At 37.6% G+C, this 24,327-nt stretch overlaps 1 protein-coding gene across 3 annotated transcripts in view; it reads left to right on the plus strand.

The window, feature by feature from the left end:
- LOC127447972 (double-stranded RNA-specific editase 1-like) overlaps positions 1-24,327 on the plus strand; it is a 203,684-nt gene that overhangs the window by 22,470 nt on the left and 156,887 nt on the right. Inside the window, exon 2 of one of the 3 annotated variants that reach the window (XM_051710243.1) lies at positions 9,284-9,608. The exons of the other annotated variants lie outside the window; for them this stretch is intronic. Within the exon in view, the coding sequence (XP_051566203.1) occupies positions 9,292-9,608 (317 nt within the window). The 5' untranslated portion in view covers positions 9,284-9,291. The remainder of the gene's footprint in view (positions 1-9,283; positions 9,609-24,327) is intronic. 3 annotated transcript variants of the gene reach the window in all.

Consider the following 24,327-nt stretch of genomic DNA (forward strand, 5'->3'; position numbering starts at 1 on the left):
GGCGAAATCTCCACGTTGAACAATAGGAAGTTGTTTGGTTTGGCAGTGACCTCTGTGTGGACGGTGCTTCGTATACAGCTGCACTGATTATTCACAATGGACAACGCAATTCATCATTTTACCGGTGAGTTTTATTTATTTATTTATTTTTATCTTCACTCTCCCAGAGTATAAAGTGCAGCACAAAAAGAGGTTGCTTGGCAGTTATTCCACCCACGCCTTCTTCGCCCGCGGAATTTCGCTGTTCGAAGGTATGCTTGACTGCCCATTTATCAAGCCAATGCTGATCATTTAAAAAAAAAAAAAAAGAGAGCTATTTTTAAAGATATTGTCTGACAGTTGTAAGTTGATTTTTATAGAACTTTTAAGTGGAGCAGCTGGAAATGAGAAAAATATGCCTTCTCAGTATCTTGTGTTTCAGGATATAAAAGTGTTTGTGCAGTGAACAGATAAAGGGACCCATGGTAAAAAATTATGGACCCCGTATGATCTCATTGACAGACTGGCAGAACAGAAGTGTTGCCCAAAAAAGGCTTGTGCTTAGTGCAGCCTCACGTCGTCTTGGTTAAACAAAGCCCTCTGCAGACATGCATGAGTACAGCTGTGTAATCTTGCGGTTTGCACCAATAATTCAGAGTTGCAGTGAATAAATAAACCTAACAGACACTTTCAGACTTGATTGAGAGAAGCTGTAGAGTCAGCGAGCTCTTGTTGTGTTGGCAAATGGTCTTGAGAATATTCAAGCCCTGGGGCTAGCTATGGTGTTTTCTCCCCTGTCTCTTTGAATAAGCCCCAGCGCTGCATTATGGCACTGGCCCAGAGAGTGGCCACATCTGGCACGGTTTCCACCACTGAAGCCCCAGCGCAACATGCAACAGCATGGAAAACATTGCAAATCACCAAAGACAAGGCACAATAATGCCCTCCTTATCTCCTCGAGAGCCACATCGTAAAGCGTGTTTGCTTTACGCTCTGTAACATGTCCTTGAGGGACGTCTGCGTGTGGAGGACTGGACCGCTTGTCTCTCGGTAGGGGGCTTGTGTCAGACCACAGGCTGTGGGGGATTTAGCTATTCTAAGCCTTTTCAACAATTGTGTTTTTGACATGAGCGTTCTTTAGTTTGCAGGGACAGCAGAGAGCCTGGCTGTAATCCAGCTCGATATACAGTGTCTTTTCTGATGATGTCTCCGACCTTGTGTACAGCTGTGGACTCTGGGACCCTCTTCCACGGATTTTCTTCTTTGTGCACTGAGCTGTGCGTAATTATTTCAAACCAAGCCAGTTTATTTGCATCTGCTGATTTTTGCTGCGGTTGGAGACACTCAGTTATTATCTCTTCTGCACGTTCGCTCTGGGTGGCTTGGGAGAAACACGTGTTCTCTGTTTGTCTGAGTGATGCGGTTCGAGATTAGGAAGCGGTCATGCTGTGGCCACACTGGCGGGTTAAGGCCTATTCACACCAAATGTGAAATGTATCGCAGATGAAAGGTCTATTCATACCAAGACTGAAACTAATATGCGTTGCGCTGAAAATCCTGTATTCTAAAGTAATTGTCAATTTTCAGCCCTAGTTTCTATTCAAAATCTTGTTTGCAATTCGGCCTTTGTGTGAATAGGCCTTTTTTATGTGCTCTGTTTGCTCAAGCTGTTGGTAAGGCTTTCTGTGTTTGTCTCTCTGTAAGAAATGAGCGCCGAGCCGCTCTGACAACACACGGAAATGCTGCTCCCGCTGGGCTTGAGAGTGGACTCCCCGATCTGCTTGCACTCAGATCAATGGAGATTCGGACTTCTGCAAAGATTTTACTCTTCCATAATGGTGGAAATGGGCCGCCTGCTTTTGGTGGACTTGCAGGGATATTTATTTGTGGTAGCTGGGTGGAAATTGGATCAACTTGCTGCAACAAATGGACAGTGGCAGCCATCGTTTTACTGCATGATTTGGTGGAAAAAAAATCGTATTGCCTTTTTTTTTTTTTTTTTTTAACATGCAGTATGAAACATTTTAACATCTTGTGTTGCTTCTGCTTTTAATTCAAGGTTGAAAGCATTTGTCTTTGTTTCCTAATAATTACGGTAGAAATACTTCACACTTGAGTGTTGTTTAATAGAAACAAACTCTTTTTCAGCTGAACCACAAGTGAAGTGTAAAAGTGAAGAATCCAATTCTGTTTGCATTCACATTGTACCTGGAATTGAAAATGCACTTGGATCTCTTTTTGGTCCACTTTAGTTGTGATATGGTCTTGGTCAACTATTCTTTCTAATATTTTTAAACCACAGCCTTTTGTGCTATAATGATTGCAGAAGGCTAAATCAGGGCTCCAAACTGCGACTAAAATGGTCGCAAATGCGACCAAAAATAATTGATTGCGACAATAATTTAAAATCTAGTCACTGGGGCTGGACGATATGTCTTAAATTATATCTCAATATTTTTCAGCCTATTGATGATATTTAATATACAGCCACAACATAACCACCTGTCTAATATTGTGTAGGTCCCCCTCGTGCTGCCAACCCACATCTCAGAATAGCATTCTGTGATGCTATTCTTCTCACCACAATTGTACAGAACGGTTATCTGATTTACCGTAGATTTTGTCAGTTCGAACCAGTCTGGCCATTCTCTGTTGACCTCTCTCATCAACAAGGTGTTTCCATCCGCAGAACTGCCTCTCACTGGATGTTTTATTATTTTTAGTAAATTCTAGAGACTGTTGTGCGTGAAAATCCCAGGAGATCAGCAGTTACAGAAATACTCAAACCAGCCCATCTAACACCAACAATAATGCCACGGTCCAAATCACTGAGATCACATTTTTTCCCCATTCTGATGGTTGATGTGAACATTAACTGAAGCTCCTGACCCGTATCTGCATGATTATATGCACTGCACTGCTGCCATACGATTGGCTGATAAGATAATCGCATGGATGATTGTTGGTGCCAAACGGGCTGGTTTGAGTATTTCTGTAACTGCTGATCTCCTGGGATTTTCATGCACAACAGTCTCTAGAATTTACACCGAATGGTGCCCAAAAAAAAAAAAAAAAAACATCCAATGAGGATGGAAATGCCTTGTTGATCAGAGAGGTCAACAGAGAATGGCCAGACTGGTTCGAACTGACAAAGTCTACGGTAACTCAGATAACCCCTCTGTACAATTGTGGTGAGAAGAATATAATCTCAGAATGCTATTTTGAGATGCAGGTTGGTGCTGTTTTGGCAGCACGAGGGGGGCCTACACAATATTAGGCAGGTGGTTTTAATGTTGTGGATGATCAGTGTATATCTTGATAATTATGTATTTTCTCTGAAATGGCTCAAAAGTGTTTTTTATTATTATTATTATTATTTTTATCAGAGGAACCATCATTTCATCCAAACAGCCATTGTAGCCAAGTAGATTCAATAATTAAAATATGTTAAATAAAAATCTCTTTAAAAATAATTAGTTTTTTATTAAATAGACACAAGGGAGGATGAAATCCAATCATTTTCAATTGTTCACTTTATATATTTCATATACAATTATACATAGTAGCTTAATAAAAAGCATTATTTACTTTCAAATACATTTTTGTGAATGAACAAGGTGTGTAAAGCTACTTCACTGATTATTTTTGAAATTCCAGTTTAACATTGCATAATACTAAATTATTACTGGGACATGTAAGGTGTATTATAATATAATGCTGAATTGTCATTATTATTCTGATTTATTAGATTTGCGTTATACAAAAGTGATTGCAAGAAAGTGAAGAAATTTTCAAGTGTGTTGTAAAGGTATGTCTATGTTTTATGGTTTTCTTCCTTTTTATTGTTTGTTTGACAAAAATTGTTAAGCACTTTGGATAACGTAAACGTTTAAAAAGTGCTATATAAATAAAGTTGAGTTGAGTTAAAGATGGATCGAAGTGAACATAAAGGTGAGTGTAGTTTTAGCCCATTATTCACTGGAACAAAATACGTTTTTGATTAGTCTTTTTTTGGCTTGTTTTCAAAAATATCTAAAACTCCTTTGAAACAACGTACATTTACTTTAGGAGCTATACTGCAGAAGAAAAAAAAATATCGGAGAATGTTGAATGCAATATTTAATCAGGGCTTGACATTATCGCATGTCCGGAACAAGTGGATTTTTAAAAGTGCAAGTGAAAGACAATTTTACTTGCCCGACCGGACAAACAGACTGATTAAAACGTCAATAACTAAAAATAACGGCTGTATTTGTGATAGCTTAGGCCTGTGTCACTTATTAGAAAGTTCATATTCTTATTCAGGTGTTGAAAAAAAATCCAGAGTTTGTAATTTTTTAATTTGCTAGTGATCTAGTAACAGCTGCGTCATGTTTGATTGACAGGTGGCGTGTGTGTGTGCGCTGAACATGCGCGTGTTCCGAAAATGCTTGCGCTAATGCGCACCTGAACGGTCAAATACATTTCAAAATTCTGCCAAAATGCCCGTCTTGGTGAGGTATTCATGTAAACACAGAGAGTGATGTCTAAAGTGAATGTAAACAGTGGAGAAAAAAGCTGATTTGTATTAAAATGTCGGACTTGTAAGTATAAATGTAAGCTAATAGACATGCTGCTTTCTAGTGTCATTATAATAATCAAACAACCAGAACAAAAAAACGAGAAAACACTCACTGCTCTCGACCGAGTAACTTTAGTAGCTTTAAAAAGTATTAATGTATTATAATCATACAGTAAAGACCAGTAGTAGTTTTATGTTGTATTTTCTTTCTGAATGTTTACATGAATACTTGATAGCCTACTGCTGTTAAAAACTTTTAAAGCTGTTAATTCAACAATATCGCAGTGATTTTAATAAGCCTTTTTATTTAGCCATTAAGTTTCATAAAGTGCATCAGTAGACTAAATTCGCTATCTTCGCTATCATCCTTTAGGGCTGTATAATTAATCAAAATAACATCAAAATGGAGAGATAACCATATGTGATTTATTTAACTGCCAAAGCCTGCAATTAAAGACCGATAAACATGGTCTGTGTATGCTTCATAATGATCTGGTGAGGTGCTGATCTGTGTGCACCCACGGGGACGGCGGGGCTCATGGGCTAGTGTTTCAGTTCACCAGCATTGTAAAGTACTGCCGGTTCAAGCATTTGCATAATTCCAAACATTAGTAACCGCTATAAAGTTCTTATACAAATCTACAAACGCGGAACAGTAGAGTTTGACAGCGGTTCGCAAGATCTGAAACTCATAACTGTCAAACAAACATTGCACTTTCTATTTCATAATAAAAGCTCCTGGTGAAAGAGAAATAAACACGACTGCACTTGCAGTGTCAAAATAATTAAAAACCCCAGTTTAGGGTGAAGTAAATAGGACAGAAATATATAAATTTATCTTTAACAATTCTTATCCTGAAAATAATAATTCAGTATTATAATAATAATAATAAACTTGACTGGGTTCCACAGTAATAATTTTGTACTATGCAATATTCATCAGCTTTCCAAAAAAAATAAGTGAAGTAGTTTTTGCACACCTTGTTCATTAACAAAGAAAAATGTTTTAGTAAAAATATATGAAGGTAAATACGATTTTTAAGCTTCCATATATGATTGTATGTTAAGTATAAACGTGCAAATCAATGAAAATGATTACATTTTACTCTCCCTTGTGTTAATTTAATGAAAAACTGGGGGAAACATGCCTTCATTTTTAAATAGATTTTTATTTAATGCCTTTGAAATAGTAATTCTTCATGGCTACAATGGCTGTTTAGATGAAATGATAGTTCCTCTGATTAAAAAAAAACAACAACAAAAAAAATAACACTCTTATTTCAAAGCAAAAACATAATTATCGATTAAGTCATAAGTTTGCATACACCTCAGCCAAATAAATTTAAAGTCGGTTTTTCACAATTCCTGACATTTAATCATTGAAAACATTCCCTGTCTTAGGTCAGTTAGGATCACTACTTTATTTTAAGATTGTGAAATGTCAGAATAATAGCAGAGAGTATGATTTATTTCAGCTTTTATTTATTTCATGACATTCCCAATGGGTCAGAAGTTTAAATACACTTTGTTAGTATTTGGTGGCATTGCCTTTAAATTGTTTAACTTGGGTCAAACTTTTTGGGTAGCCTTCCACAAGCTTCTCACAGTAAGTTGCTGGATTTTTGGCCCATTCATCCAGACAGAACTGGTGTAACCAGTCAGGTTTGTTGGGTCCTTGCTCACACATGCTTTTTCAGTTCTGCCCACAAATTTTCTATCGGATTGTGGTCAGGGCTTTGATATGGCCACTTCAGTACCTTGACTTTGTTGTCCTTAAGCCATTTTGCCACAACTTTGGAGGTATGCTTGGTGTCATTGTGCATTTGGAAGACCCATTTGCGACCGAGCTTTAACTTCCTGGCTGATGTCTTGAGATGTTGCTTCAATATATCCACATCATTTTCCTTCCTCATGATGCCATCTATTTTGTGAAGTGCACCAGTTCCTCCTGCAGCAAAGCACCCCCACAACATGATGCTGCCAGCCCCATTCTTCAAGGTTTGGATGGTGTTCTTCGGCTTGCAAGCCTCACCCTTTTTTCTCCAAACATAACAATGGTCATTATTGCCAAACAGTTAAATTTTTGTTTCATCAGACCAGAGGACATTTCTCCAAAAAGTAAGATCTTTGTCCCCATGTGCACTTGCAAACTGTAGTCTGGCTTTTTTTGGTGGTTTTGGGGCAGTGGCATCTTCCTTGCTGAGCAGCCTTTCAGGTTATATCGATATAGGATTCGTTTTACTGTAGATATAGATACTTGTCTACCTGTTTCCTCCAGCATCTTCACAAGGTACTTTGCTGTTGTTCTGGGATTGATTTGCACTTTTCGCTCCAAACTATGTTCATCTCTAGGAGACAGAACCTTGAGCGGTATGATGGCTGCGTGGTCCCATGGTGTTTATACTTGCGTACTATTGTTTGTATAGCTGAACATGGTGCCTTCAGGCATTTGGATATTGCTCCCAAGGATGAACCAGACTTGTGGAGGTCCACATTGGCTGATATCTTTTGATTTTCCCATGATTTCAAACCTAGAGGCACTGAGTTTGAAGGTAGGCCTTAAAATACATCCACAGGTACAACTCCAATTCAGTACACCTCCAATCAGAAGCTAATTAGCTAATTGTCTAAAGGCTTGACATCATTTTCTGGAATTTTCCAAGCTGCTTAAAGGCACAGTTAACTTGGTGTATGTAAACTTCTGAGACACTGGAATTGTGATTATAGTCAATTAAAAGTGAAACAATCGGTCTGTAAACATTTTTGGAAAAAATTACTTGTGTCTTGCACAAAGTAGATGTACTAAACATCTTGCCAAAACTGTAGTTTGCTCAAATCTGTGGAGTGGTTAAAAAATTTGTTTTAATGTCTTCAGCCTAAGTGTATGGAAACTTCTGACTTCAACTGTATAATGAATATCGTCAATTTGCTGATAAATATAGATATATAGATATTATTTCTGAAGCCATATCGCCCAGCCCTGTTATGTAGTGTAATTGTCTTTGTACTACTGATCATGCAGTCATTTTTAGTTGAGTATCTGTTAAAAAGCAAGTTTACCTCTACTTTTTTATTTTGTGATTAGATTTTTATTTAATGTAGACATGACACTGTAATGTTGCAGTTGATTGGATGATGCTTATTTTGAATATATAGGGTTAGCTCTTTCTTTGGACTGCAGATTTCATTACTGGTTCTGGGAATCTGTGTGCTAACCAGGCTCAAGACAGAGTCAGCAATGTCCTTTTCTCTGTGAAAGGGTCTGTCAGCTAAATATAGGATGCCACAGCACAGAATGCCACTGGGATTCCTTGACGGATTATTTTGACTGCTTGCAGAATCGAAAAAATCTAAGACAAGAAATTAGCACGACACTATTAATGTGGGCACTATCGTTCCTAGTTCCCAGTGGTGGGTTTTACTAATGCGTCTCTTTGTCATATGTTCATTGACATTCGTTGTTCATACAATCATAATCATTTCTGTATATTCAGGAGTAGGGGTGGGTGATATGACCAAAATCTAATTTCATGATATGAATTATTTTATATCACGATATTGTTAAATAAAAAAAAAAAAAAATAATAATAATAAAAAATAAATAAAACTTGGTTTATATATTAAATAACCATACTGTAATGCCTTTTTTAAATAATCCAGTCAGTGAATATAACTTTAGGTAAAAACTACTTCCTCTTTCAGTATAATTTTCTCTTTATTTGTAACTTGACAAACATAGTCAAAGAAAAAAGAAATCAATCATACCATAATGCTAAATTGCACACTTATTCCACATTTCAGTCTGTTGTTGTTGACTAGTATTATTATTGTTGTTATTATTATTATTATTATTATAAAATTTCAAGAAATCCGACATCTTCTGAAAGCAGTGCAACAAAGGAAATAATAAAATATATAATATATATAAATAAAAATATATAAAAACAAAAATAAATGCTTCATTAAGCTTTTGATTAAAGTCATCTCTGTAGAGATTATATGAATATCTGAAGGCAAACATGGTTTGTTTTCTAATGTCTAACATCATTAGAACAGAATTTTATTACGGGTGATGTGTAGTTTAAAATAACCACATGACACACAATTGTTGGCACACGACACATGGTTTAAGCTGTTTTCCTCGTCGGTGGTTAGAATGTTGGCCGTTTGAGATGTTGTTCCTCAATGCTTTAAGGGGGAAAATATCAGTATAATTTAACCCTTGTGCATCAATAAAAAAAAGTTACTCAGAGGTCCGCGTCAAAACTGCCATAATATTATATATTAATATTATTTTCCACTTTCAATGCCAACATCACTCCTGATCATAACTACCAAATATTCATTAATTTTCAGAATTTTAATCCTTTAAATGCCAGTTTGTTTATATAATGCCACTGTTGATTTTTATGGAGGAAAAAAAACACAAAAAATGAATTATTTTCCATATACAAAATGCTAAGGGGAATTTTTTTTGTTGGGATTATCTCAGTCAGTTACTTTGGAGTAAGGCGATGATGGTGCCAGGTTGTTTACCGGCTTGCAGTCATGGCCATCGTGGCTTATCCTTCTTATCTGTTTTAATTCTAGTTTCTATCTTTATTATCGGCTTTATTTCTCACATGGTTTGCTCTGTTCTGGTCTATGATCGTTTGGCTCTTTTAAATTTTCGAACGGTGGTAACTGACTGTTTGATACGAGATCCTGGTGTCATCTGGCGTCTCCCTTCCCATGCTGTGCCAGTCACGCAGATGCAAGTCTGCCACCTGCCTGGGTGTTTGTGCTTGCAGAAGAAATGCCGAAGGAAGCATCGAAAGCGGGCTGGACGCTTGGTGAGTTCGAAGAATTCTCGGCGGATTACTTTCTCCTGCTCTGTGGCCTCAGTGCTGGATGGTGTTGAAGTGCTGCTGACTTTGAGGGGTTCATACTTGGTGCCTGTATTTCCGTTTTCATCTGGATCAGGGTGGCGACCATCGCGGATCTTGGATTCGAGGTGGCGGCGTGAAGACCGTGGTGCTAATTTAAAAAATCTACGTTCCCTGGGTAGCGGTAGCAGGAAATACATAAGGTAATTCTCAACTTTTGTCTGACTCTATCTCAGTGACAATGGCGCACTGATCAATACAAGATCTCTCTCTCACAAATCCTTTATTCTGAACTATCTTTTCTCTCGCATGGATTTTCTATTTGTTACAGAGACTTGGCTCAGCAACGGCGACATGGCTCCTCTTTCCGAATTTTCACCTCCTGACTGTAGCTACTTTAGCTCCCCTAGGGCAGTTGGTAGGGGTGGGGGCCTTGCAGTTATTTTTAAAAACAAGTTTAAATGCAGGGTTTTGTTTGCCGAGGCATTTTGTACATTTGAAGCTCAGTTGATTATGCTGAACTCATTTAAATCTGTGTTATGTGCTCTCTTCTACAGACCTTCGTCATATCACAAAGATTTTATAAATGAATTCTGACTTTTTATCTGCTATTATTCCTTGCTCGGATAACATTTTAATTTTGGGGATTTTAATATTCAAGTGTGTTGTCCTTCGAGACCCCTGGTTTATTTCAGAGTGTTGCTGGCCCTACACATATATGTGGTCATACTCTTGATCTGGTTTTATCTCTTGGTTTTTCCATTAGCAATGTGCAAATTGCTGACACTGTTCTCAGACCATATTTTTTCATGCAATGATCAGGCTAATGATGGCCCTGTTGCTGTTGCATCTCGTTTTATCTCTCCCTCTACCGCTAGTAGTTTTTCAGCTGCTTTTAATGTTTCTCCACTGAATTCACTGCTGGAGTCTCCATTTTCTGGTATGGGGCCTGAGGAGTTGGTCTCCCAGTTCAACTCGTCATGTTCTGGCATCTTAAACATTGTGGCTCCGTTAAAAATTAGGAAGAAAAAAGTCAAGGCTCAGCCCTGGTTGAATTTTAATACCCGTGCTTTTAGGCAGGAGTGCAGGAAGGCTGAGCAAAAGTGGCTCAAAGATAAATTACAAGTTTCCTATGAAATTTTGAGAGACCATTTGAATAAATTTCAAAGAGCAGTTAAATTAGCCAGATCAAGTTATTTTTCCAAAATCATTCCAAAGAACTGTCATAATTCTAAAGATCTTTTTTCTACCATTACATCATTTCTTCATCCAATTGCCCTTACCTCCATCTCCCCTTCGGTAGACACATGTGAGCAGTTTTTAAAATTGTTTACTTTTAAAATTGCTGGTATACGCTCACAGACCGCGTATCTTATCACTTGGCTTGATGAGCGTGTTGCCACGGAGACATAGATCTTATCTGTTAGTAATGATCCTGTTACCTATTCTGTTCCGCAAAATCTGTTGATCTGTTTTGTACCTGTGTCCCTGTCTCAACTCAAACACATAATTGCACATATGAAGCCTACTGGTTCGTGTGATGTTATTCCATCCGCTTTGTTTAAGGAGGTGGAGGACTCAATTTGTCCAAGCGTGTTATCGATTGTCAACAATAGCCTGACCACTGGTATTGTTCCCAGCTGCTTCAAGCATGCTGTTATTCAGCCTCTTCTTAAGAAAGCAAATCTTGATTCGTCTGATATGAACAGCTTTCTACCTATATCAAAATGATCCTTTATGTCAAAAATATAAGAGAAGACGGTGCTTGCACAATTAAATAATTTTTTAGCTAGCAATAATTTGCTCTAAATTTCAGTCTGGTTTCAGAGCCGGTCATAGTACAGAGTCGGCTCTGTTGAGAGTTTTAAATGATATTTTATTAGGTGTGGATTCTGGTAGTCCTGTTGCTCTTCTGCTGATGGACCTTAGTGCCGCTTTCGATACGGTCGATCATGACATTCTTATCGATCGCCTAAGAGACCAGGTTGGTATTCAGGGGTTAGCCTTGGATTGGGTCTCTTCATATCTCAAGGGTAGAACAATTTCAGTCTGTTTAGAGAACTGTTCTCTTCATCAGTTGTTCCTTTAACGTGTGGGGTTCCTCAGGGCTCCATCTTGGGACCTGTTTTAGTCTCCCTTTACATGCTTCCATTAGGAAAGATCTTTGATAAGCATGGCATACACTACCATCTGAATGCTGATGACTCTCAACTTTACTTTCCTATTAAACATGGGAAGCAACCCTCTTTTGAGTCTCTGTATAAATGCATGGCCGATATTAAGTGTTGGTTGGCAAACAACTTTCTCCAAGTAAACGAGGATAAGTCAAGAGTTTATTCTTTTTGGTCCAAGGGGATGTGGGGTAAATTTAGATGGCAACTTGTCATTGCTTCCAGGGAAAAAACTTTCCTATGTGAAAAACCTGGGTGTTATTTTTGACACTGAGCTCAAGTTTGAATGGCAAATAAATGCTGTCGTTAAAAATAGCTATTTCCATCTTAGATCTATAGCAAAGTTGAAGTCCATCCTCTCTTTTGATGATTTGGAGAAGGTTGTGCATGCCTTTGTGTCTTCTCGTCTGGACTATTGTAATGCTTTGTATCTGGGTGTGAGTCAGGCCTCTCTCTCTCGCCTGCAGCTGGCCCAGAATTCAGCTGCTAGGCTTTTAACTGGAACCAGGAAAAGAGACCATATTACCCCAGTATTGATTTCCCTACATTGGTTACCGATCCAATACAGAATCCAGTACAAAGTGTTGTTATAGGTATTTAAGGCTCTTCATGGTCTAGCACCAGAGTACATCTCTGATTTAATAAGTTTGCATCAACCTTCATGGTCTCTCCGCTCTGGTGATCAGCTGAGTCTGTCGGTTCCTTGATCTCGCCTTAAAACTCAAGGTGATAGAGCTTTTACGGTGGCAGCCCCTAGACTTTGGAACGAGCTTCTGTTGGCCATGAAATCATCTCCGTCTCTAGTGTCTTTCCAGGGGGCCTTAAAAACGTATTTATTTTCCTTAGCTTTTAATTAATTGCATTATAAATTGTACTATGTCAATTTCTCCTTGTCTTTGTCGGTTTTAAATGTTTGTTGTATTCTTAAGCTGTATGTGATTTTATTTTTTGTAACTCCATGTACAGCACTTTGGTACCCAGTGTGGTTTTTGAAAGTACTCTATAAATAAAATTGAGTTGAGTGATTAGCAACTACATTGATTTTGATGCATTATAATTTTCTCAGATTTAAAAAAAAAAAACAACCTCACCTTGGAAGACAAAAATGTCTGCGTCAAAATTAATACCATAAAAATATTATATAAAATATTAATATTATTTTCGACTTTCACTGACTTAGATTTTTTTAACCAACATCAGTCCTGATCATAACTACCAAATTTTCATACATTTTCAGGATTTTAACCCTTTAAAAGCCAGTTTGTTTACATAATGCCACTGTTATTTACACACACACACATACACATTTCTCCGTACACACATACAAACACACCCACACAATTTTAACTGCATCAATTATTCAATTGGCCTGCAGCGCTTTATAATACAGCAAACAGAAAATAGGAAAATAGCATGTATTTGCTCCATAGGCTAAACATGAGAAAAATGGTGCCATCTGGTGAAAAATATAAAAAACAATTTAAATTTTGAAACCAGGGCTCTGGAATGAAAGCATAATATCATAGAATTAATGATTTTTATGCTTTAATGGTACTGGGATCAAATATTGCAGTTTTAATGAGTTTCAATGGGGACATTTTTGTCCTGAAGGTCCTGAGTGTAACTATTTTGTGTACACAGTGCATAATAGATGTATTATAGGAACTGAGGTTGAAATATAAAAATTCCCCCAAAAATACACACCTTTGGCAAAATTTATGCCGTTGGCATGAACACAGCCAAAATGATCGAAATAAAAAAATGAAAAAGACAAAAATGTCCCTAAGGTCGCACAAGGGTTAAACAGGTCAAGATTTTTTGTTTGTGCAGTGATAGAGAGAAACCGGATTAAGTAAGGCGAGTGATCCCGCCTGCTGGACTCGCACTTAGAGATAGCACACAATCACACGAAACACAGCTGCGCGTGTCAGATGACAAGCATATTTAGAACACTAGATGAATGTCATTGAATTTGCTTCGGCGGCCCGAAATTTCGCTCGGGGGTCCACCGAAAAATTGTGTTTCTTCAATTCTCAGTGTCTCACGTGAACCCGCTCCACCTTCCTGTTCCGTTTCTCAGACATAATGTGCACCCCTATTCAGGAGCATTTTTATCCTTAATGGAATTTATCCATAGAGATTCTTCTGATCTACATAAGAAACTAAGGATTAGAATTGTATGGAATTGAACGATTCTGGGGCTGGATTCACAGAAATTCTTAGGATAAATTATAAGAAGTTCGTAGGCGGTATCTAGCTATATACGTTGACGGTTTAAAAAAAATGAGAATTGAAAACATTCTTAGAAAATAGAATTATATTCTTTAGAACATTTTGTGAATCTGGCCCCTGGTTTCTTAACGATTCCGAATTAAATACCTTTTAGGACAATACAATGAACTTGTAACATATTTAAATGCTTTTGGTACCATTTAATAATACAAAATGTTGTGAATATGTATCTTTAAATAGGCCTACACATTGCCATGAACTATCGGTCAGTAATTAAACTGATTTTAGTCACACAATAATTTATTACACAGCACCACAACAATGAGCTATTTGGTTCATTTTTAGTGAACAACTTCAAGTGAGATGTGAGACTGATTTAAAACCAAAAACCCATGATTTTAAGACTGAATTTTAAGTCTTTTGAGTTAGTTTTTTTTTTTTAATGAATTGGTCAGAGTCATTCAGTAGTAAATCGGACTACATTGATAGTGCTTTATGTTTGTTGTTGCGTGCCATCGGTGAGGACATTGTAATGGATGTGCAAGCTCCCAACTTTGCTAAAATATTTCATATAAAACATGTAATTCCACACTGGCGTCCTTACCCTACAACACACAAATCAACCAAATGTATTTTTATTTTTTTATTTTATAAATCTTCCAGGTACCCGCTTTAGTGAAAAAGAGGAGCTTTCTAGTGACACTTATGAAATAAGAAAGGGATTGGGCCAGCGAAGCCTGCGTAGATGTTATGTGTTTGCCTAGAGCTTGACCTGTTATGCCACCATCTTGAAGATGTCCTGAGACCTCCTCAATTGGAACGGATTATGTTTTGGCTTACACTCTTGAACCAAAGACAGTACCAGTGGGGTTCTTTCAAAAGTCCTCTAGGCTTTTCTTCACTTGCTCTGTATTTGCAGCGAACTGGAGATCCAACAACCTCAGGGTGCCTTTTATTTCCTATCCAAACAAACCAGCTTCAGTCTTCAGCCGTTTTTGCCCAGACGTTTGGCTGCTGGAAAATTAGGGTGAGTTTTGTCCAAATAGACAACTGTCTTTTAGACCTGCTGCTTCCAAAGGCAATTAAAGAGTTGCCGTAATGGAACGCCCCCCCTTCTGTCTGGAAGGCTAAGGCTGTCAGACCAAATCGCAATGAATGCGAATAATAGCAAATTTAAATACCATTTGCTGAAGATGGCAAGCTAAAATTATCCCATTTGTCCCATGTTTTTTTTTTTCAAGTCAAGTCAAGTATATAGCCTGGAGGTGTGGTAAAGCCCCGTCAAGCATGCGGGATGGGTAAATTTGGGATGACATCTACGTTCGTCACTGTTCTCTTTGTGCAGGGGGCTCAGTCATGCCCTGACCCCTTTTGTCTGCTGTTCACCGAAGGTCTTTGCCTTTTTTCTAATGCGTCACACCACAGGAGCTTAAGTCAGCTACTTGCTCAAGTCTTGTTACACATCTGAGACAAAATCTAATTAAACAGATTTTTTTACACTTTGTTGTTGTTGTTCGTCTGCCTAGTGAATTATTTGCCCTGACAAATCCATGGAAAAGGGTTGCCTACTAATGAAAAGGCCTTGTTATAAAAAATTTAAAAAGGCTTCTATAAGAGTTATTTGGTATGAATACATTCCTGGACATAACCGCACACAAGTAATTTATGCAAAAGTGCAATTTAATTACTCAGATTCTCAGCAGAGAGCTGATCTTGCTGTGTGTTAGTTTTTGCTTTGATTATTGCTGAATGTCTGTTTATCATCTGCTGGCTCTGTTCATCTCTCTCACATTCTCTCTGAAAGAGAGGCAGTGAAAAAAATATTAGAGTCCCTCTTCTAGGGCTGGGCGAAATTTGTAAAAAAAAAAAAAAAAGAAATAATAATTTATCTCGATTTGTATCAAACTTATGGACGATTCACGATTCAATTTTTTTCAACTTTTAAATGTACTCCAACATGATTGAAATTGTATGTTCTTTATTAGAATTAAGGCAACCTGAAAGTTATTTTCATTATAGGAAACAAAGGTGTGCAAGAAAAATGTACATATGCAAAATAAATGTAAAATAAATTTAAATCTAATAAACTCAGATGTTCAGAAATAATAGAAAAAAATAATAATTCTTAGCCAGTGTAGGTATTCATTTTATTTAAACCAAGTCTATTTAGAAAGTTATCTAGAAATCATTAGGGGTGGGAATCACAAGGTAACTGGCGATATGATATCGATATTTAGGTCACGATACAATATTATTGCGATTTTCTTTATTTTTGGTGTATTGCGATTCAAAACTACGATATATTGCAATATTTCACTCAATGTTTCTCTTTCGTCTTCATCGGACTTGAGAACTTTTTCCAAATCACCAAATGTATTGTTAAATTAATATAAAAATGCCAGTTTACAAAACAAGGCTAGTTTATTTCCTAATATCTATGTACAATGCAAAGCCATAAGCATATAAGACCATAATGGCTCCCTATTTCTGTGGTTAGGTCAATGCAGCTAGTCTTTCAAAAAATAAACTATTGTATTTATGAATACAATAGTAGCCAAAACCCTTTAAAAACATTATTTATTACAACACAGTTTCAATACACAAAGTAAAATAGATGTCACCTAAAAGGGTAGTCTATTTTATATGACGCTAACATTTTGGTCAAAATACCTTCGTTAATGTTACTATAAAATCATAATAAATTTTAGTAAGGGAGGGTGATTTTGTAAAGCATGATAACTGCACCTTCTAAGGGACTGTTGTTGAATTCCTAGATCAATTTGGCAAAGAGAGAATTTTTTCCCATCACCATAATATTAATGTGGAAAAATTTTAATAAAAATATCGATATTTGCACAATATCACGAGAAAGAATATCACGATACTTTAACATATCGATATTTTTTCCCTATCTGTATAAATGATCAAGTTTATCTAGAAAGTACTTAATAGGTGGATTTCCATCCAACTATTTTTATGCGCATTTTGAAATTGCGCTTAAGAAATCCTGAATGGAAATACTTGATGATAAACTTTCTGAATTAGCTTAATTTAATGCGCTAGGAGGAGGTGGATTTTCTAGAGTTTCGCATTAGTTAAAATGTGCATTAAGGTGATGGAAACGGTTTATTCGCAAAACAATGACGTGTTTTGACCATTTGTGTATGTTATGAGTGTGCGATTGCTTGATGTGACTAGCCCATCAAAAGGTCCGACCTTGGCACACAATTCTTTGAACATAGCGCTTGTCATTTGGAAATGTTTAACCACAGCTGGTCGATAAAGTGGGTCCTCACAATCCACAAGAACAGTTTTGAGAGCGGGCACTCCCAGGAATGCGGAGACTGGCGGTGTGTGTGGGCATCGCAGCTATTTCAGCCCACATTATATCAGATATTACATTTGTTCTGCGTTGTCTCGTGGATGCATTTAATAAAATAAGATATTTGCTCCAATCTTGCAAATAAAACTGTCCCCAAAGCAGGGAGAGGTCATTCAGCTGCTCAATCATGATGAGGCGGCTCCCTTATGATAATGTGCATTACGTAGTGGATGGAAATGCGCAACAGTTCGTATTTTCTTAAGTCTAATTTTTAGAAATGCGCTTAAATTAGAAACATTTTGGACGGAAACCCAGCAATTGTATATCAAACAATTTGTGTGTATATTTATAAACCCCTGCAGATAGAGACGCGCCCTCTTACGGTTCACGCTGAGCAGCGCAGCAATATGAAATCATTTATCATTACAATTCAACTAGCAAAGTTGTCAAAATAATCGCTTGCCAAATGTTGGCTATAGATGAAGTACATTTGAAATACGTCACGGAACAAAGCAATAATTAGTGGTTTATCTGAATCATCATGGCAAATGGAGTGGCGGATGTTTGATTCTCCCATTTATAGCCTCTCCATGATTTGAAATGAAGCGCCCTTAACTGTCACGTAACTAACGCTTTTTTATGGGTAAAAAGAAAGGAGACGCATCAACATGCGCACATCAAGGCCAGTTATGGTCTTAAGCCGGTGTATACCTGCATGATGGACTAAGTTGAGCTACAGTCACACTGTGTACAATCCTACTGGGAATATTACTAGTCTTTTATATCAGTCTCTGTGTTATTAACCTGTCACGCTCATTTGGAGCGCACCACACACGTGCAGCTGATCAGACTGGGAGTGGCATTAAGTTAAGTGCTATGAATTCTTTTTCTCTTCCTTCTTCAACCTTTGGTGGATTTACAACAAATCTAACTATAGCGTTTGCAATATTTTTTGCAAAATCTCAATTTCTCGATTTAATTTATTTATTTATTTATTTATTTATTTATTTATTTTTTGTCAAAATGCAAATTCTAATTAATCTGAAAAACCACCCAGCCCTACCCTCTTCATTCTATTGCTTTTTGTGGCTTTTTTGAGGGCTATCGCTTCTCATAGTGGCTTTGTGTTTACCTACTGTGTGTAAGTGATGTCGGGTTACTCTACAGGTCTTTGCACTTTCCACAATTCATAGTGGGGCCCTGTGAAGCAGGAGAGTTGCTTGTCAGAGTCTTTCCCCAGGATCTTAAATCACCAGCTCATATGAATACACACACACACACACACTCTTTTACCCTCAGTCTGGGCCCTGGCCCTCTCTAACAGGCAAGGGATTACGGGTGTAAACATTAGACACTGGAGAAGTTGTAAAAGTCGGCTGTTGCGGGTGGGATGCTCTTTTTGTATTTCCCCGTACTAGCTTGTTAAAGCCAGTTTTTGAGTACAGCAAGACTTGGAGTCATACTACTGTCTCGGATTGATTTCTTGAGTGTGGCTTCTCCGCATAATTAAACGTGACTCACTCAAAGTCTTTATATTAGGATTGCTGAATGACGTTTACCATCTGGGAAAGATTTGATGATAAAATAAGGATTTGAAAATGATTGTCTCCAAATGCTCAGAACTCATACGTTTAAAACGTCTAATCCATTAATTTAGCATATTTTAATACATGTTCCTAGTTCCTTGTCGTGCACAATTTATCGGTCAAATCTTTTTTTGTTTGTAATAAATTGCTCCGAGCCTTCTAATTGTATTACACATTTTGCACTATGCAACTAAAATGTATATATTTGGCAACTGGCTGGTAAATGTTTAGATTTCATTCACCAGTAATTATGTAGTATAGTGGTGAAGTATTAAGTAGGGAGATCCTTTCACTGCGTGTTGAGAGTTTAAAGTCGTTCCGTGCGTCTGCACCATGTTCGACGTTATTAAGCAAGTCACAGTTCTCATACAACATGGGGAGGAAGAAAGATCTTTCTGAAGATGAAAAGCATAAAATAGTGCAGCGTCTTGCAAAAGGCATGAAAACAATTGATATATCGTGAAAACTGAATAGAGATCATCGAACTGTCAAAAGATTTGTGAATGATTCACAGCACAGAAGAATTCGATCAGATAAAGGCTTATTAAGAAAGGTTTCTGTCAGACAAATTAATATTATTAAAAGGGCAGCTATAAAAAAAGCCACTGTTGAGCAGCAAACAGGTATTTGAAGCTGCTGGTGTCTCTGGAGTCCCAAGAACCTCTCGATGCAGGATCCTTCAGAGGCTGGCAGTTGTGCATAATGCTGAATTTCGGCCACCCCTAACCAAAGCTCAAAGAGAAACGTTTGTAGTGGGCACAGAATTAAATGAAGACTAATTTTCAAACAGTTTTATTCACTGACGAATGCCGTGCTACACTGGATGGTCCAGATGGATGGAGTTCTGGATGGTTGGTGAATGGCCACCCTGTTCCAACAAGATTGAGACATCAGCAAGGAGGTGGTGGGGTGATGATTTGGGCTGGAATATTGGGAAGTGAGATGGTAGGTCCCTTTAGGGTCCCTGACAGTGTCAAAATGACCTCTATGTGGTGTTCCTAACAGACCATTTTCTGCTATGGTATAAAAAGAAGAATCGTGCCTTCCGAAATAAAATGATTTTCATGCAGGACAACGTACCACCCCATGCTGAAAAAAAACACCATTGACTCCTTGATTGCTATGGGCCATGGTGTGGCCACCATCATCTCCTGATCTCAAACCTTTTGAGAACCTGTGGAGCATCCTTAAAAGAAAAATCTATGAGGGTGAGCGGCAGTATACCTCCAAACAACAGCTCTGAGAGGCAATACTGGCATCCTCAAATGAAATACTGGCAGAAACTATACATGGACTTACAAGTTCAATGGATGAGAGAGTTGTTGAAGTCATCTCAAAGAAGGGCTCATATATTAATAAGTAACTTGAACTGTAAATAGGTTTTTTGTTTTAAATTGTGTTTATTTTTTGAAAAATTCTGTCCATGCAGCACATATGACAGATTTCTGTTTTGAGTTCATCATATCCCATTGAATTTTTTTCAAAGTGCATTCTGCATAATTATTTGGAACAAAGTATTTTATTTTTATTTTTTTTGCTTTTTAAATATCAATAAAGCTGTTGACATTATCAGTTCTTTCACATGTAATAACGTCCACATTGTAAAATAATTGTTGAGGATAAAATTAAATCCTTAATCATACTGACTGTTTCGGAAAAACAAACAAAAATGGCATGTGCATAATAATTTGGAACATGTTGTAAAGAAAAGATCCACACAATCCATTTATCATTGAATAATGTCTCTTTCAATACCCTTCCTTTCTTTACAGTCAGTTGTTGATCAAAATCAACAAAAAAGAAACGTATAATTCTAATCATGCCCAGCACAGAAGAGGCTAAGCCGTTCGAGTCCACTCTTGTTAACATGCGCTCGTTTACAGACACTCTTTACAGAAATGCCGGTTTTCTTATAGAGACATTTCCGGTTTATAGCATGTGTTCTACAGATCAGTGTAAATACCTGTAAATAGTAACAATTATGCAATTAAATAACAAACATGTAGCAAAATTAGTATATGCTTAAGCAGTATCACACGAGCAAGAGTGCGATTATGGCCCTACATCAGCACTGCTATGATTCGGCCACAGACCGAGTGCCGTAGGTAATCACAACAGTGCTGATTTAGGGCCATATAGCACGATTGTGAGTGTGATGTTGCTTATATACAACAGTTCAATGAACAAGTACATTTAAACAAATTAGGAAAACTGAGTACGGTCATAAACGCATTCGTGCATGGAACTACTTTCTTACGCGACGGATCAGAATCTGCTTTTGCTAGTTCAAACCAAATGATGTGTTCAAACCTCCGTTAGTCATTCAAAAATGTCACAACTAGTATTACAGCTTGGGCTGTTTCTAACAAGTTATTGGAGAAACAAGGGTGTGTGTGTGTGTGTGTGTGTGTGTGTGTGTGTGTGTGTGTGTGTGTGTGTGTGTGTGTGTGTGTGTGTGTGTGTGTGTGTGTGTGTGAGAGAGAGAGAGAGAGAGAGAGAGAGAGAGAGAGAGAGAGAGAGAGAGAGAGAGAGAGAGAGAGAGAGAGAGAGAGAGAGCACGATCACCTGTTGCCACTCCCAAGCAGAGATGCAGTAGTGTGTTAGTCAGCTTTCTGAAGATAATGTCATTTTGGTCAAATGCATCCTATTTTCTCAGTGGAAAAATAGCCGTCCAAGCGGGGGTATTCCTCCCTATTTTGCGGTAGCCGGTGTGCAAGAGTTATTCACTATAGAAACCGCAATCTCCTCCACCATTTTGAACATTATGTCCTCTCCAATGTGTAAAATCAAGGTAAGAAGTGCCTTGAGTTTGTGTAATTAATCAGCCTGTTGTGTCTCTCAGCTGTGATGAGCCTTAATGCTGAAGTTGTTAGTTTAAACCTGTTTAAAGCTATTTCCTAGTTTTAGTAGTGTAGTAGTAATCCGAGCGATCACTTAGTGCTGATGAATGAAAACACTGACTGACGCTGACTCGCTTCACGTCACCTGAACTGACTTATATTACACACAAAAATGGTATTTTGCCACCAACTGCTGGCTAAAATCAGTAAGTTCACAAAAATAAATGTAAAGAGACACATAGCTCTTAACACATATGCACTGCTCTTACACTTTAGTTTAGAATGACATGAACACAAGCGGAGTGATACAAACAGTGAAGCGTCCGAGTGCTGATGTTCTGAGACATCAGTACTCATGGAAAGTCTCTTCCAATCAGATTCGAGGATCGGAACTAACTGTTGTGTATATAATATCATATTTATTGATTAAATACATGGGTTTGTTCATTTTTAAAAAGGAAAAATATGACCAAAATTATGAAAAACTAATGAAGTATAATTTGGAAAATTTATATTTTCATAATGTACCTAGTTAGAAGGTCCCCTGTATAATTGACAGCATTAGCCGGGAGAGAATATCTTTCATATGTAAGCAAAATGGATATTATAACTGAAATGTACCCATATGAATCGATATGGAATCGAAAGCTTGTGAATCGTAATCGAATTGAATTGGGAAATCTGTATCAAAGTCCTAGATATAAACAGAGATAAATATATCACCCACATTAAAACCGGCCTAGAATTGGCCTATTGGTATATCGGCCATCAACCAACAATGAATGCAGTAAAAATTAATTATTCATTGTTTAATGTTACAATTAAATTCTGTTTTATATAATGGCGTTACATTGGCATTGACACATTGTCCACCCTACTATCTGTATTGCATCAGTCATTAAAAAACCCATATTGGTTGACCACTGCTTGTTTCATCAACCCCTTCCGTTCAACCACAAGGTTCCACCTACTTTTCACGATCTAATCACTTTATGCTTTACTTTTCATTGATTTAACTCTAAAAATGTTGGATGCCATTTCATGTGGACTTCAATCACCTCAGGCCAGCAGAAAAACGTATGATTAGCCACAAACCTTCTGTATCGAAAGGCTACTCTCTTTTGCCGCAGTTTACCCTTCCTTAAGCACTGCGGAATCATCAAAGCTTTCAGCTGCCCTGCTGATGTACGGCCAGCTCACACCTAATATTTTCCTAGCTTGAGTTGGTGGAGAGGATTTAATAATTAATGCTTCTGCTTCGTAAATATTTTTTCACCCACTCAAGACTATGTCAAAGTAAAGACATTAACTGAGATCATTTTAATGTGTTTGAAGACTCCATTACATTGATATCAGATTCTTGTTGCTTTTTGACCTTGTGTTGCTTTGAGGTTGTCTGTATGTTAGCATACACTTAAACCTTGACAAAATTCCTTTTTAACCGATATCCAAATTTAAAATGTATAGTCCTTCTCTTCCAGGAATACAGACCATAAATATTAGCCCCTTTCACACATGCAATCTGGTAAATTGCAGTAAAATCATTGGATTGCCTTTGCTGGTAAATGAACCACATTTGCTATTCACACATGGAACGGTTTCTGTCTATTTTCTGTTTTTTGACCATTCACACATCACACTTTGTGCTTGTTTTACTGAGTGTGTTTTGATTTTGTTTTGTGAAGCACTTTGTGCTAAATTGCTTAAAGGGGCTATAAAAATAATGTTGTTATTATTATTATCATCACCAAAATGCCATTATACTCTGAGAAGTAGTTAGTTATTCGTCTCATTTTTTGCGCTTTTAGGCTGGATTACACTACACCACGTCTAAAAATCTGAACAGAATCTAAAAATACTAGGTACCATACATTTACCGGTTTTGTAAATGTGGGCATCACACATTAAATGACTGAGGGATCACTCCGGCTGTCAAGTCGATCTGATCACAAACTTCCACGATGTGGAAACGCACCCCCATTCTAGGAGACACGACAGATGTAAACTAACACGGGTGTATGGGAGCGCTGCTGTTGATGTTGCTGCTTCTCTTTTCTGAGTCTCAAAAGAAAGGGGTCGAGCGCATTTAGATGCGATTTTGGGTTGCAAGAAAGAGACTGCGACGAGAGTCGAAAGTGAATGCCGTTAAATGTTTTTTCCACTTTGAGTGCTTGTTTGCATCTCCATTTCTTCATGGTCCAGTGTTGTGGCCACGTGCGGTCGATTTGTATCGCCAGCTCACCGTATGACTTCATAAGCTGCGTTTCCATCCGACAATTTTTATACGCATTTTGAAAATAATTTATTTGCATGAGGGGCGGGGTTGTCGGCACAGCCATTAACCAGGAAAATAAAAAATGGTACTCCATGTCCAAAAGGTTGCCAACCCCTGCCATGGACAGCTATGCTTAATTAACCGTAAGAAGCAGAAACCGTGATCGCGGTTAAAATACGATTAACTGTGCAGCCCTACCCCTGCTATGATGTTTTAAAAAATATATATATTTCCGTTAACAAAAATGTTTTTGGTTTTTGGTTTAGTTTCCGTTATGAATACCAGCTTTGATGAAACACCTTCGGAATTGTTGTGTCAGAGATGAAGTGTGCATCGGTTAATTAGTCAGCCAGTGAGCTGGGATGGCAGAGTGAGTGTCATTTTGAGAGGCAGCTCTTTCAGGGGAGTGTGGCAGCTGTGAGCTGCTGTCAGTTGCACTAATGCTGATAGTTGTGATTGATAGTTTGGTTCAAGTTATTTGTCAGCCTCCGTCCCT

This window comes from Myxocyprinus asiaticus, chromosome 11, assembly GCF_019703515.2.
Source record: "Myxocyprinus asiaticus isolate MX2 ecotype Aquarium Trade chromosome 11, UBuf_Myxa_2, whole genome shotgun sequence".
In the NCBI taxonomy this organism is placed as follows: Eukaryota; Metazoa; Chordata; class Actinopteri; order Cypriniformes; family Catostomidae; genus Myxocyprinus; species Myxocyprinus asiaticus.